The sequence below is a fragment of the Rana temporaria genome, chromosome 1, assembly GCF_905171775.1.
Source record: "Rana temporaria chromosome 1, aRanTem1.1, whole genome shotgun sequence".
NCBI lineage: Eukaryota > Metazoa > Chordata > Amphibia > Anura > Ranidae > Rana > Rana temporaria.
The window spans coordinates 228350689-228364024 of record NC_053489.1 but is presented as its reverse complement, the minus strand read 5'-3'; the positions used below and the strand labels follow the sequence as shown (position 1 = coordinate 228364024).

Below are 13336 nucleotides of genomic sequence, written 5' to 3'. Positions count from 1 at the left end.
AACTATACCCTATTTTGTAGACGCTATATCTTTCGCGCAAACCAATTAATAAACGCTTATTGCGATTTTTTTACCAAAAATATGTAGAAGAATACGTATCGGCCTAAACTGAGGGAAAAAAATGTTTTTATATATCTTTTTGCGGGATATTTATTAATCGCAAAAAGTAAAAAATATTGCATTTTTTTTTTCAAAATGATCGCTATATTTTTGTTTGTAGCGCAAAAAATAAAATCCGCAGAGGTGATCAAATACCTCCAAAAGAAAGCTATTTGTGGGAAAAAAAAAAAAAGGCAAAAGGCGGTCAATTTTGTTTGGTTGCCACGTCGCACGACCAGGGCTTGAGTGGGTAATGTCTACTACGTAATAATTCTTACTTTGAATGGTCTAGGGTTGATAGTGGTGTACCCCAAGGTTCAGTGTTGGGACCCTTGCTTTTGAATATTTTTATAAATGATATAGGGTCTGGGATTAAAAGTACAATTTCAGTCTTTGCAGACTGCTTAAAAAGAGCTGTGTCTGAAAAGTGAAACAGTGGATTCTGATGCTGTAGAAAAAAATAAAAATAAGAAGAGTTGGCAAAATGATTTATAGTTCTGTGCAGGCCATATTGCAATTTACACACTGTAGAAACAAACAGGTGACATGCATACAGTAGTTCCCAATTAAGCAATTCATCTTCCCATGTCAGTTCTCCACATAGCACCCTCACTGGACAGAAAACTTGGCATCACTACCTGTGTCCTGTGAGCAAAGAGTTGACCCAAGAACTAGAAACACTAAAGCAGGAGATAGGAGAATGATTTTACAGACTAGCAGTGTTGTGTGCACTATAACAATAGCTGGAAAAAATAAGTCTTTAGCAGGTAAAACAGTACACACATGTATTTTAATTGTGTATTCATTGGTTTGTCTGAAGGCAAGCCAAGATCCCTGATGACTTGTATGTATAAACAAGTACCACATCTACAGTCATCTTTTTGAGGTCACCTACAGAGCCTCCAGAAGCTCCACTGCTAATACCAAATTTCTGATGGCACTCAGGCCTGGTAAAAAGCTACTCAGACATTGAGCATTGCATTGTACAATGGAGAGGGGAATATGCTTGCTCCAACCATACCCCAGAAGTTAGAATTTTTGAGGTTTCTGAAATATCCCATCATGTTAACTGTGTAGGTATAAACAGGTGATGTGCTCCAAATTACAGATGTATTCTCCAAACATTCATATTATTTATGTTGTACAGAATAATAGGATTTGTGTACTCCCTGTCAAATCTCAAACCACTAACAGACCCAATATAAACAGGAACTGGTGACTGCATGCATCTCAAGAACTGCCTGAAAGACCTTATGCATGAAGCTGGCCGATGAGGAAGAAACATCCACACCCCTGGAAGTGGTGAAAGAAAATGTGAACAGAAGTCTAGGTGGTAGCCTTGCAAATATGGGAAAAAAGCCCGATGCCAAAAAGCCCCAAAAAAGTGCCCATGCCCCAGTGAAGAGAGACTTAACCAGAAGGGGGAGGAAGCCAATTCTTAACATCATAAAGCTAAATGATAATCTGTCCCGAGTCACCTAGAAATGGTGAAAAGAGGAGCCAAGGTGCTCATCCTGGGCCAATAGGAAATGATAAAAAAGGAGTCAGTCTTCCAAGAAACAGCACCAAACAAAACAAAAAGAATAATGTCCCGACTTGGAGGAGTGTTTGAGGGGGGGTGATCCAGACCCAAATTCAGAAAAGAAAGATCTGTCCACAGAGAAATTCCTGGGGTGAAAGTCCATAGACTCACACCAATGCAAAGTACAACCTTACACTTCCAAAAGCCAGATCTTGTCGGAAGTAGACTTTCTAGCCTTGAGCATTGTGATAAACAGACTCGCATAACCCACTCCCTCTAAAACATAGGCATCAAGAGCCATCCCATACCATGACAAACATGCCTATGTCATGGCCTCTGCGCTCACAGTATGAAAACAACTGGGAAAATTAAAAGGTCAAAGTGCTGCATAATCATGAAATAAAAACTCAGCTGAAAGGGTAGAAGACACCACCACATCCAATGGAATCAGATGGCAATGATGAGGGAGAGACTCTTAAATCTCAGGGCAGCACGATTCGAAGCTACAGATGTCAACACTACCTGGGGGCTTGCTGCAAGAGTTCCCTGATCCTTTCGTGGACAATATGTTGTGGACCTCTGGTACAGCGGGGCTGTTCCATGTCTACCATCAGGCATATTGCAGATGCAGTGCATTAGGCAATGAACAGGCTTAAAGTCAGAGGCAAGGCCTCCGATGATGTACATGGCTCTATGTAGCAGGAGAAGCATTGGGGGATCGCTTCCTCAATGCCGTTTGGTGGGAAAGAGCACAGAGTGCACGTGCGACACTCCACGCATTAATTAGGTCAGTGCTCTGTCCCACAGTCTTGACACCTTCCACTTTAAAGTAGGCAGGAAACTAACATAAAATGGTTCCCATTGACCAAAATAAAAAAGACCTTGTGGCATCTGGCTGATTGACCTTTTCATTAATTAGTCTTCAGAAACAGGGCACGTGCAGAGGCAATGAAGCGGGTCTAGACTTGGAGCACGCTCCACTGCCAAGACCAAGGCAATTTCTACTTATTCGATTACCGATGACAAACAGTCAATCACAGGCAGTGGCATTAATAAAAAAATGCAGCCCACCAACTATTTATTGATGCCCATTTTAGGGCAGCTCACAAAATGGAAACAACATCTTCCTGTGTGTAGCAAGCATACTTGAAACAGATTTGACCAATACAGTTCACATTATGCACCTGTAAGAATATTCTGGATTGAATCATAGTGGGTAAAGTTGTATGTAGTTTTTGCCGCATTGTTATTGTCCTGGGGTAAAGTCTCCTTCAGATGAACTTCTAAGCCATTCAGAGAAGCCAAAGTGCTGTCATACTGTAGGCCAAAAAGAAAGACAGTTGAGGTTAATATAGATGTGCCCATCATCCTACATTCAGCAAAATCATCATTTGATGCCAACAAATGTCTCACTATGAATATACTGTATAAGCACACATTTTGTCCTACTAACAGCACAATATTCACTCTACTAGAAATAACGTTTGTACACTATTACATCAATAAATTGTTCAAAGGATGAATGCACTTAAACTTTTGTAGGCCTAATTGGGAAACTACCCCACACACACACCCTTTAAATGTATCACAAGCATTTAACAGCTCCAGGCTTTTTGTTTAGCCAAAAAAAGGCCCTACAAGGACCAGAGGTGGAGGAAATTAAGAATAGAGAGCTGCTGTCTGCGCAGAAAACGCACAACAAAACGTTCAGAAAAACAATCAAGTCAGGCGTTTCTATTGAAGTCTATGGGGCCAAAAACACTTGTAATCTGCCAAAAGAAAGCTCATGTACTTTAAGCGACAGGCATTTTGCTTCAGGTGACAGAATGCTCAGACGTGGCCATGGAAATGAATGGGATTTTGGCTTAATGAGCATTTTAGTGTGAATCACCCTGAAGGGCGATTGATTTGAGCGATATTATGATACATGTATGTCTTGTATAACCACCATTTGCAGTTTTCTTTACGAGTCCTGAAAAAGCTAAAATGAGAAACACGTTGAGCACAGTGAGAGAATAAAGCATTTGATCCCCTGCTGATTTTGTAAGTTTGCCCACTGACAAAAAAATGATAATTTTAGAATTTAATCCAGAAAAAAACGCATTTCAAAAAAGTTAAATTGATTTGCGTTTTAATGAGTGAAATAAGAATTTGACCCCTTCGCAAAACATGACTTGGTACTTGGTAGCAAAACCCTTGTTGGCAGTCAGGAGATCAGACGTTTCTTATAGTTGGTCACTAGGTTTGAACACATCTCAGGAGGGATTTTGTCCCACTCCTCGTTGCAGATCCTCTCCAAGTCATTTAGGTTTCGAGGCTGATGTTTAGTAACTCGAACCTTCAGCTCCCTACACATTTTCGATGGGATCAAGGTCTTGAGATTGCAGGATCTTAATGTGCTTCTTCTTGAGCCACTCTTTTGTTGCCTTGACCGTGTGTTTTGGGTCTCTGTCATGCTGGAATACCCATCCACGACCCATTTTCAATACCCTGGCTGAGGGAAGGAGGTTCTCATGCAAGATTTGACAGTACATGACCCCCGCCCATCGTCCCTTTGATGCAGAGAAGTTGTCCTGTTCCCTTAGCAGAAAAACATCCCTAAACCATAAATGTTTCCACCTCCATGTTTGACGATGGGGGATGGTGTTCTTGGGGTCATAGACAGCATTCCTCCTTCTCCAAACACAGCGAGTTAAGTTGATGCCAAAGAGCTAGATTTTGGTCTCATCTGACCACAACATTTTCACCCATTTCTCCTCTGAATCATTCAGATGTTGATTAGAAAACTTCAGATGGGCCTGTACATGTGCTTTCTTGCGCAGGGGGACGTTGCAGGTGCTGCAGCATTTCAGTCCTTCACGGCATAGTGTGTTACCAATTGTTTTTTGGCGACTATGGTCCCAGCTGCCTCGAGATCATTGACAAGATTCTCCTGTGTAGTTCTGGGCTGATTCCTCAGCGTTCTGATGATCATTGAAAAACTCCACGAGGTGAGATTTTACATGGAGCCCCAGACTGAGGGAAATTGACAGTTATTTTGTGTTTCTTCCATTTGTGAATAATCGCACCAACTGTTGTCACTCTCTCACCAAGTTGCTGGGCGTTGGCCTTGTAGCCCATTCCAGCCTTGTGTAGGTCTACAATCTTGTCCCCGACATCCTTGGACAGCTCTTTAGTCATGGCCATGGTGGAGAGATTGGAATGTGATTGATTGATTCTGTGGACAGGTGTCTTTTATACAGGCAACAATCTGAGATTAGGCCCACTCCTTTTGAGAGAGTTCCTAATCTCAGCTCATTACCTGTATAGAAGAAACCTGGGAGACGGATATCTTGCTGACTGATAAGGGATCAAATACACCTACCATTAAAATTATAGACTGATCATTTCTTTGTCAGTGGACAAACATACAAAATCAGCAGGGGATCAAATACATTTCCCCCCCTCACTTTATCTGTTATGTGGCAATGTAACCCTCTAATATATGTCTACCATTATATATGAGTGGATATTTTTCAGTTGGCATCTGTAACACATAACTGCTCTATTGCTGTTTTTAATATGTTATTGTGTGTTTAACCTGTATGCAATAAAACTTGTATTTTGCCAGTAAATTCTGATATATATTTATCTTTTTTAGTTCTATACGTGTAAACCAGATGTGGCATTGAGTGATATTATACTATTTTTCCTATGGAGGGAGCATGGAGTGCCAACTACTGGCTACAAATCGTAAATATGAGCTTGGATACAGAAGATCATCTTTGTGCTTAGAGATTTTTTTCTCTTTTCCTGGTCAGAAAGAGGCGAATAGATATCCATTATGATGGCTCTGACAATACTTGGTATGACAGGGGTGTACCAGAGTTACAAATGTGTGTGCCACTTTGAACTGGTTCTCAAGGAACACAAAATACATTAGGGTATACAAGGAAGACAAGAAGACAGATCTACAGTATGTGCAGGATGCTAATAGAAAGATTTGTAAGAGTTATGAGCCTAGTTAAGAATAAATGCACATATATTTGCTGGATAAATGTGCATTTTTTTTTTTTCACAATAGCCTGCAAAGCATTGTAGCACATTGTGTTGCCAAGGCTTGAGTTAGCCTTTAAAGTTAACTGGCCCTTTAAATGTTATGAAAAACTATTTCCTATACATACAAAAAAAATGTAATGATATAGTGCAGGTAATAAAAAAGGCTGATGATCTAAAAATATGTAAAAAAAAAAAAAAAAGCAAGTGTGTTTTTTTCTGTGTGTCTTACCTACTATAAATAGCTGGCACATACAAGAGCCTACATTCCACAACTCTGTTGAGAGCCACTGAACCCTCAAAAACCTGAGTTAGTTTAAAGGAACACTAAAGGTTCGTTTTTTATTAGATCAATTGATTGCTGTAAGCTAGAGCATTTAAATATCACTTACCTCGTTTTTCCTTTTGACCTCCAAAATACAGTAATCCAGGTTTGAAAATGCCATTTCCTGTCTCTCCTCTTCTTGCTTTCCACCAGCATCTGAGCCGTTTTGCATGGTGGAAAGCAGAATGTTCTCACCCCCTCCCTATGACTACAGCCCTGCGTGAAGATGCTCTCTTATCCCTCACAGGCATGGAGGCTAAGCCTAATGGGAACTGTAGTTCCCATTAGGCCGTGATGTAGCAAGAATGAATGTGCACGAGTGCAGGAGTGACGGAGGTGAATAAAACAGCTCCATTTCAACAACAGGTATCAAACTAGTTATAATGCAAAACATGACTTTTTACTTTATCAGCTACTGTCAGACTTTAATTTAAGAGGAAAATATTTTTTTCTTTACAACCCCTTTAAATCTTAAATAGCTACCTATAGGTTGGTTTTAGGAATGTTGACTTACCTGTAAATTCCTTGGAATACAGTACAAGACCTGGGAATTTATGGGTAATAGGCTGCTATCTTCAGGTGATTGGACACTGGCAAAAAGCTTTGCTGGGACCGCCCTCCAGTGTATCCATATACAGTTAATCCACAGCTTTTGTAAGACAAAGAGGGAAGGAAACTGTCCTGTACTTTACAGGCAAGTCAAAATCCATATTATCCCAATAGTACAGTAGAGGACACAGAAATTTATTCTAAGACCGTGGGATACCTCTACGCAATAAGCCAAGGGGTGGTCAACAAAAAAAATAGTCAGAAACAGCGGCAACAGGCCCATTTAACAGCACAAGCACCTTGTGGGAAAAGCACACATCAGCAGAGACTCAACTCAAAAAAAGGTTTTTAAAAACATCAAGTGATCAACCTGTGAAAAAAACAAAAAACACCCATGCTTTATGCTGAAAAAGCCCAAGCATCCTGACACCACCAGAAGAATAGGCAAGAATAGGAACCTCTAGGACTCCCCCTCACAACTGCTGATACCTCACGGCTTCTTCCGTTTGAAATAACATCTTTGTTTCTCTATGTGGGGTTGTTAGTCCTAGCCTTGTTTTATATATGGAACATTGTATGTTTTTATGTATAATAAATGTAATTTTTTATTATATCGACTCATGTTATCAGTACCGAGAAAGTCCATTGATACACATCCTTACTAGGTAATAGTCTGTGTGAGTCTGTGGTACTAGCAGCCACTACCCCTCTATTCCTGGTGTCCCTTTATTTCCTAATTAATTTCGGATGATGGTACATTTTAATTTTTACTATTAAATCAATCTGAGGCTATACTCAAACTCTCTGCTTTAGACAAACAGGCTGCATGTTACTTATCTGTGAGGGAGCCCAATTCAGGGGGTGTCAGTGTAAGCCCTTTCTTTGGAACAAAGTGAACTATAAACCTGAGAGGAAATTTCAGACCCGATTTCTATGATGTACTTGCATGCAGGAGCAACATTAGCAGTGGCAAGGTGCTTCCTCCACTGCTGACTGTCAGGAAAGCGTGTGAAGTATGCGCAGGACTTTTCACTCATCCTTAACCTTTACTGCAGTGAACCAACGGCAGAATTTTTTTTACTACAGCACCCAATGGTGCTAGTGAGGTAAGCTCCCAACACTTCAGCCCAACTCACTAAGAAAGTCTTCAAAGACAAGGACATACCTGAGACTTTGCCATAGCTCTGGACCTCTGCCCCCCCCCCCCCCCAAAAAAAACAAAAACAAAAGGCATGCTGGGTGGAGGAGGGGAATTAATGTGATTGCTGGATTACGATTCTTCTGTTTGCCAGTGTCCAATCCTCCTGTAGGCATCAGTATAACCTGACTATATCTAAATTCCTGTGTCCTTCCACGAACATGAAAGAAATACAGTATGTCTTGCCATATAAACTGTGTTGTGTACTGTAGATTGGATAAAACTTACCACATCCTGAATGGATTCCTTGATGTATTTGAAACCATTTTCCGCTATTAGAGACAGAACTAAGCCATTCACATTATGGACATATAAAACCATCTTAACCAGTTTGGAGCTGCTGACTGATGGATTGGAGTCCAGTGTTAATGTCCAGTCCGTAATACTAGAGGTGGTATTCTTATTGCTTCTGCTTTTATGCAGCTGTGTAATGACTTCTGTGCACCCTTTTTCAGTGATATTGGTGTCACCGTCTGTAATGTCCAATAATTCCGTTGAACTCACAACTGTATTGAGTAAATGTGCTTCATGGTCTTCAGGAGAACTTTCCATAGTTGGAGGCTCATTTTGGCCTTCTATAACTTGTGTTCTCACTGTAATGGTACTGTCCTCCAGGTTGGAGAAGTCAGATTCAGGGCTGCTCTTCTCCACATTATCTGTAGAGTAACATGTTACAAAACTTCCTGTGGACAAGCGATCATTTCCGAGATCAAAATCTTCTGATAAATGCTTTGGTTGGTCACAAAAAGCCACCTGAGAAACACTTTCCAGACTGGTATCAATGAACACATTGTCAGGGTCACCCACTTTTATAGACTCTTGCTCTGTTTTATCACCTGTATGAAGTGTCCGTACTGGAGAGGAACTTTGTAGGGCTTTAGGCACGATAGTACTGACACATTCGGTTTCTGACAGAAGACTCTCCTGTTCACTAGTGCCGATTCTCGAAGATTGCTCCTCTAAAAAATTTGCACTCGTCAGAGAAGAAGATTCCTCCCGCATTTCTCCATCTAGGAAGTCTGCGTCTGAAACATGCGACTGATTTATCTGTGCTTCCTCGCTGAGGCTGTGGGACATGCTAGATGTTCTCCTTGAAAAACTTGGTATTCTAAAAGGCAAGCAAAGCCACAGCATGTTGGTGTGTAAAGTAATGTTTTAAAGTAACAAAGACAGACAGAACATATAAACATGGACTGCAAGCTGAGGCTGAACAATGTTATACAAAGTTTTCAACCAATTCCATCATCACCTAAGTGCAATTACACCCAAAACTGACAACACTTTATAGTCTTGTGCTGAAAAGGTTTAATCACCCAAGGGATTCTTGTAACTATAAAGACCCAACAATAAAGATCTTCCCTTGCAGTGTCTGCTCCAGCCTCTACAAGGGCACCATGTCTCCTTGTGTTGTGGCATGTGATCATGTGCCCCATTGCTAGAGTTTCTGTATGAATAAATTGAGAACATACCCATTGCTCAATGTAAAATGAACACCAGGCATTGACTGTACAGATACTAGACATGTTACAATTTTTTGAGAGTATGGAAATGTACAGCATACAAACAGCAACACAATTTTAAAAGTGAACCTGTTCTTTGCTCATACAGATCAAAGAAAGAGGTTCACTTTAGTTTTCAATGGTTTTTATTCAAGTTTTTCACAATACAATGTAAGGACCATGGCACTGACTAACAGCGTATAGTGTCCATAAGCAGAAAGGCATACATTGTAATCACGGATAAACCACCTCCCCCTCAGAAGAGAGAGAATGACACCTTCTGAATAGTCTTCCTTTCCTCGGTTTATATCTTGTTTATAAAATCTCTTGATCGATTATGGAATGGGTCATCCGTGTTGAGCTTCACACCATATCCTGTATCCTTATAACACATATGTGGAAGGGCTCACCCCCCACGGCAGGAGAAGCAGTCCGCCCCAGTAGAAATTCGGGGATGACCCGCCTTCCCAACCCGCAGAGTGGTGAACCCCAGCCTGACAACACCAGAGCCTCAGAAGAAAAAGAGACAGAAGAGGGGAGAGAAAGAAGGAGAGAGGGGGGGGGGGGTAAAGGGAAAATTCCACGCTCTGCGCTAAACCCCGCAGGAAACTCTAGAGGTTCTAAACCCTGTGTAAGCACCAAGTCAATTACAGGGGACTTATTCTCTTTGCTCCCCAGGCCAACGGATGGGCCCTCGCTCCCTCAGGCCAACGGATGGGCCCTTGCCAATTTACCTTGCAGGAGAGAGAAGAAACACCAACTTGAAGCTTACATGAGTCTCCCCCTGCTCCCATGTGATAGTTCTAAGCTCCTAAAGCAGAGTATGTCACATGATCAAGAGAGATTCAGGTAGCTTTAAAGTGAACTTGCTGTTTGCCTTGCATGTGCAAAGTACAGGCTCAGTTTAATGCAGCTAAAAAATATTTTGTACCCTTAAAACTTATAATTTGCTTTTGGGCTGAAGTTTGCAAGATGAATCACCCACTGGCTTCTTATATCTCTAGCAATAAGATCTCTTCACCCAAGTTCCCAGTTACATTAATTTTAATTCTTCTTCATTCTGTACAGTGAAAAAAAAAATAAAAAAAAAAAAAAAAAAATAAAAAGAAGAAGAAGATGCCCGTTACCATCACGCTCAGCTTTGGGCTGAACCAGGAACTTTATCAGGCACTGGAGCTCCTCAGAGACATAAAAAGCCAATGAGCCATTCAACTTGCCAGCATTCAGTGACCATTTATCTTTCAGGGTTGGTTAGGCCAACATTTCAGTCTGTATCTTTTTCACTACCTGGTCATCCACTGGACAGGGTACTGGCGCAGTGCTGTCGCTTCCTTTTCCATTAGAAATACAGGAAACATGTAGACATCCTGTGGTAAGAAAGCATCTATAAAATAATATTAAATCATTGTTAATTGGCTTGCATTAGCACATCTAAGACATTCACTCTGAAGATAGGCAATATACCGCTTAGCATATATTGCAGCTGGGTTTTGTGACAAATGCACTGACATGCCACAGAGACACTATGTTTTGGCTAAAGTAAAGATTTAGGTTTCATTTGTGATAACTGTGGGGTGGGTGAGGGCATAGCTTTTTGTCATTCAAGAAATTCTGTAAGTCTCGTTGGCTGAGGCCCAGAAAGAACTTTATGTAGATGTGTAAAATGTCAACAAGGGCTCATAATCATTTCTGCATTCTAAAAACTGCCAGAACCAACATATTATAGTACAAACATCACTTAAATAAAAGCTAAAACAAGATGACCAGAGTCCCATTAATATTGTTATCATCCATCCACATCCTAAGACACCAGACCCAGTTACATTGGAATGACAACATGAAAAAAAACTTGAACCCTGGAGTTGGAACCCTTATTGTTTTCACCACTAAAAAAAATCCTGTAATGACTAAATATACAGACTGCAGAAGCAAAAGTATTTTGAAAATATTAATGTGCTTGCATGTCCCGTTGTGCGATTGACTCCATTATCTTTGAGTCACTAACGTAGAAAAAACATGCATAAAAGGACTTTTGCCTTTTCTCTGCCTTACCTGATCAACATATGAACAAATTAATGGGGTGGGCAAACATGGTAAATGAGGTTCAATGTAGAAAAATGTAAAATAATGCATTCGGGTGCAAAAATACAAATGCAATTTGTACACGGGGGGGACGGGACCTCTGGTGGAATCTAGGATGGAAAAGGACCTGGGGGTCCTAGTGGATGATAGCAGTAGCTTGGCATTGCTGAGCCTAACAAAGCAAACAGAATATTGGCATACATTAAAAAAAAGGGGGATTAAAGCGGGGGTTCACCCCTAAAAAATAAAATAAAAAATGTTAACATTACATTCAGGCGAGTTGTAAGAATGACAATCGGCTGGTTTTTCTTTTAAATCCTTGCCGTACATACCGTTTTATATATATATGTTCACCGCGGCTTCCGGGTATAATCTGCGGGACTGGGAGTTGCTAATTGATTGACATGCTTCCGACCGGCGCATACAGTGCGTCACGAGTTGCCGAAAGAAGCTGAAAGTCGGTGCGCAGGCGCCGTATAGAGCCGACTCGCAGTCCGGCTTCTTTTGGGAACTCGTGACGCGCTGTATGCGCCGGTCAGAAGCATGTCCCGCAGATTATACCCGGAAGCCGCAGTGAACACATACACATATATATATATATATATATATATATATATATATATATATATATATATATATATATATATATATATAAACTGTATGTACGGCAAGGAACAAACAGCCGATTGTCATTCTAACAACTCGCCTGAATGTAATGTTAAAAAACATTTTTTTGGGTGAACCCCCGCTTTAACTCCAGAGATAAAACGATACTACTTCTGCTCTACAAGGCCGCACATGGAGTATGCTGTCCAGTTCTGGGCACCAGTCCTCAGGAAGGCTGTACAGGAAATGGAGCGAGTACAAAGAAGGGCAACAAAGCCAAAAAAGGGTCTGGAGAATATTAGTTATGAAGAAAGGTTGTGAGAACTAAACTTATTCTCTCTGGAGAAGAGACGCTTGAGAGGGGATATGATTTTAATTTACAAACAACGTACTGGTGACACCGTAATAGGGATAAAACTTTTTCGCGGAAGGGAAATGAGAAAATGAAGAGGTTTAACCTTAAACTATGTAGAGGGTTCTTTACGGTAAGAGCGGCAAGCGGTGGTCTCAGCGGGGAGCATTGATGGTTTCAAGAAACTATTAGATAAAAACCTGAACGACCACAACATACAGGGATATACAATATAATACTGACATATAATCACACACATAGGTCGGACTTGAGTCATTTTTTAACCTCACCTACTATGTAACATGCTTATCAAAAGACAGCTAGCAATAGCAGCCACAATGGCCCATATTTAGGGATAGCTTAGGTCAGCCATACATGGATCAAAATTTGGCTGGTTCAGCAGGGACCAGACCAATTTCAATCCAAATATTGGCATCCCAATTGTACAGCAGTCAATCAGTAGATCGACTGCTGTACAGCCAGCCTCTCTGGTTTTTCCTGATAGTCAGTGCCGCTGAATTTAGCTGGCAGCACTGATCATTGTATTCTGGCCTTCGCCCTCTGTCAGAACACCACACCACAAGATTCCCCCATCCACCGCAATAATTATTTGTTCAACTGGCTGCTAGGAAAAAAAAAAAATGTAATAAATGGGCAGCTTTAGGGGGATACTGTAAATATCTACAGTAAAAGTCCCTTTAGGGAACTCGCACAGATGTCTCTGAAATCGACCCCCCCCCGAAGTCGGGCCCGACATGGAATGAAAATTGTGAATTTCATTCTCGCTGTCAGTGTGAACCAAGGCTCAGTGTCAGATTTTTCCGCCACAATGTCGCAGTTCTATCTATATATATATATATATATATATATATATATATATATATATATATATATATATATATATATATATATATATATATATATATATATATATATATATATATATATATATATATATATATATATATGTTGATGAAGAAATCAGAGAATGTTTTATAGCAGAAAGTAAAAAAAAAATCGTATAATAAAAAAAAAAAAAAAAAAAGAAGGACGTCAGACTTTTTTTGTT

At 40.5% G+C, this 13336-nt stretch overlaps 1 protein-coding gene across 6 annotated transcripts in view; it reads right to left on the bottom strand.

Annotated features, from left to right (window-relative positions):
* HPS4 (HPS4 biogenesis of lysosomal organelles complex 3 subunit 2) overlaps window positions 1-13336 on the bottom strand; it is a 71928-nt gene that overhangs the window by 3354 nt on the left and 55238 nt on the right. For all 6 annotated transcript variants that reach the window (XM_040351200.1, XM_040351216.1, XM_040351191.1 and 3 more), the window contains 3 exons: window positions 10515-10611; window positions 7957-8836; window positions 2806-2938 (listed from right to left, as the gene is read on the bottom strand). In XM_040351200.1, coding sequence (XP_040207134.1) covers window positions 2806-2938; window positions 7957-8836; window positions 10515-10611 — 1110 coding nt within the window. The remainder of the gene's footprint in view (window positions 1-2805; window positions 2939-7956; window positions 8837-10514; window positions 10612-13336) is intronic.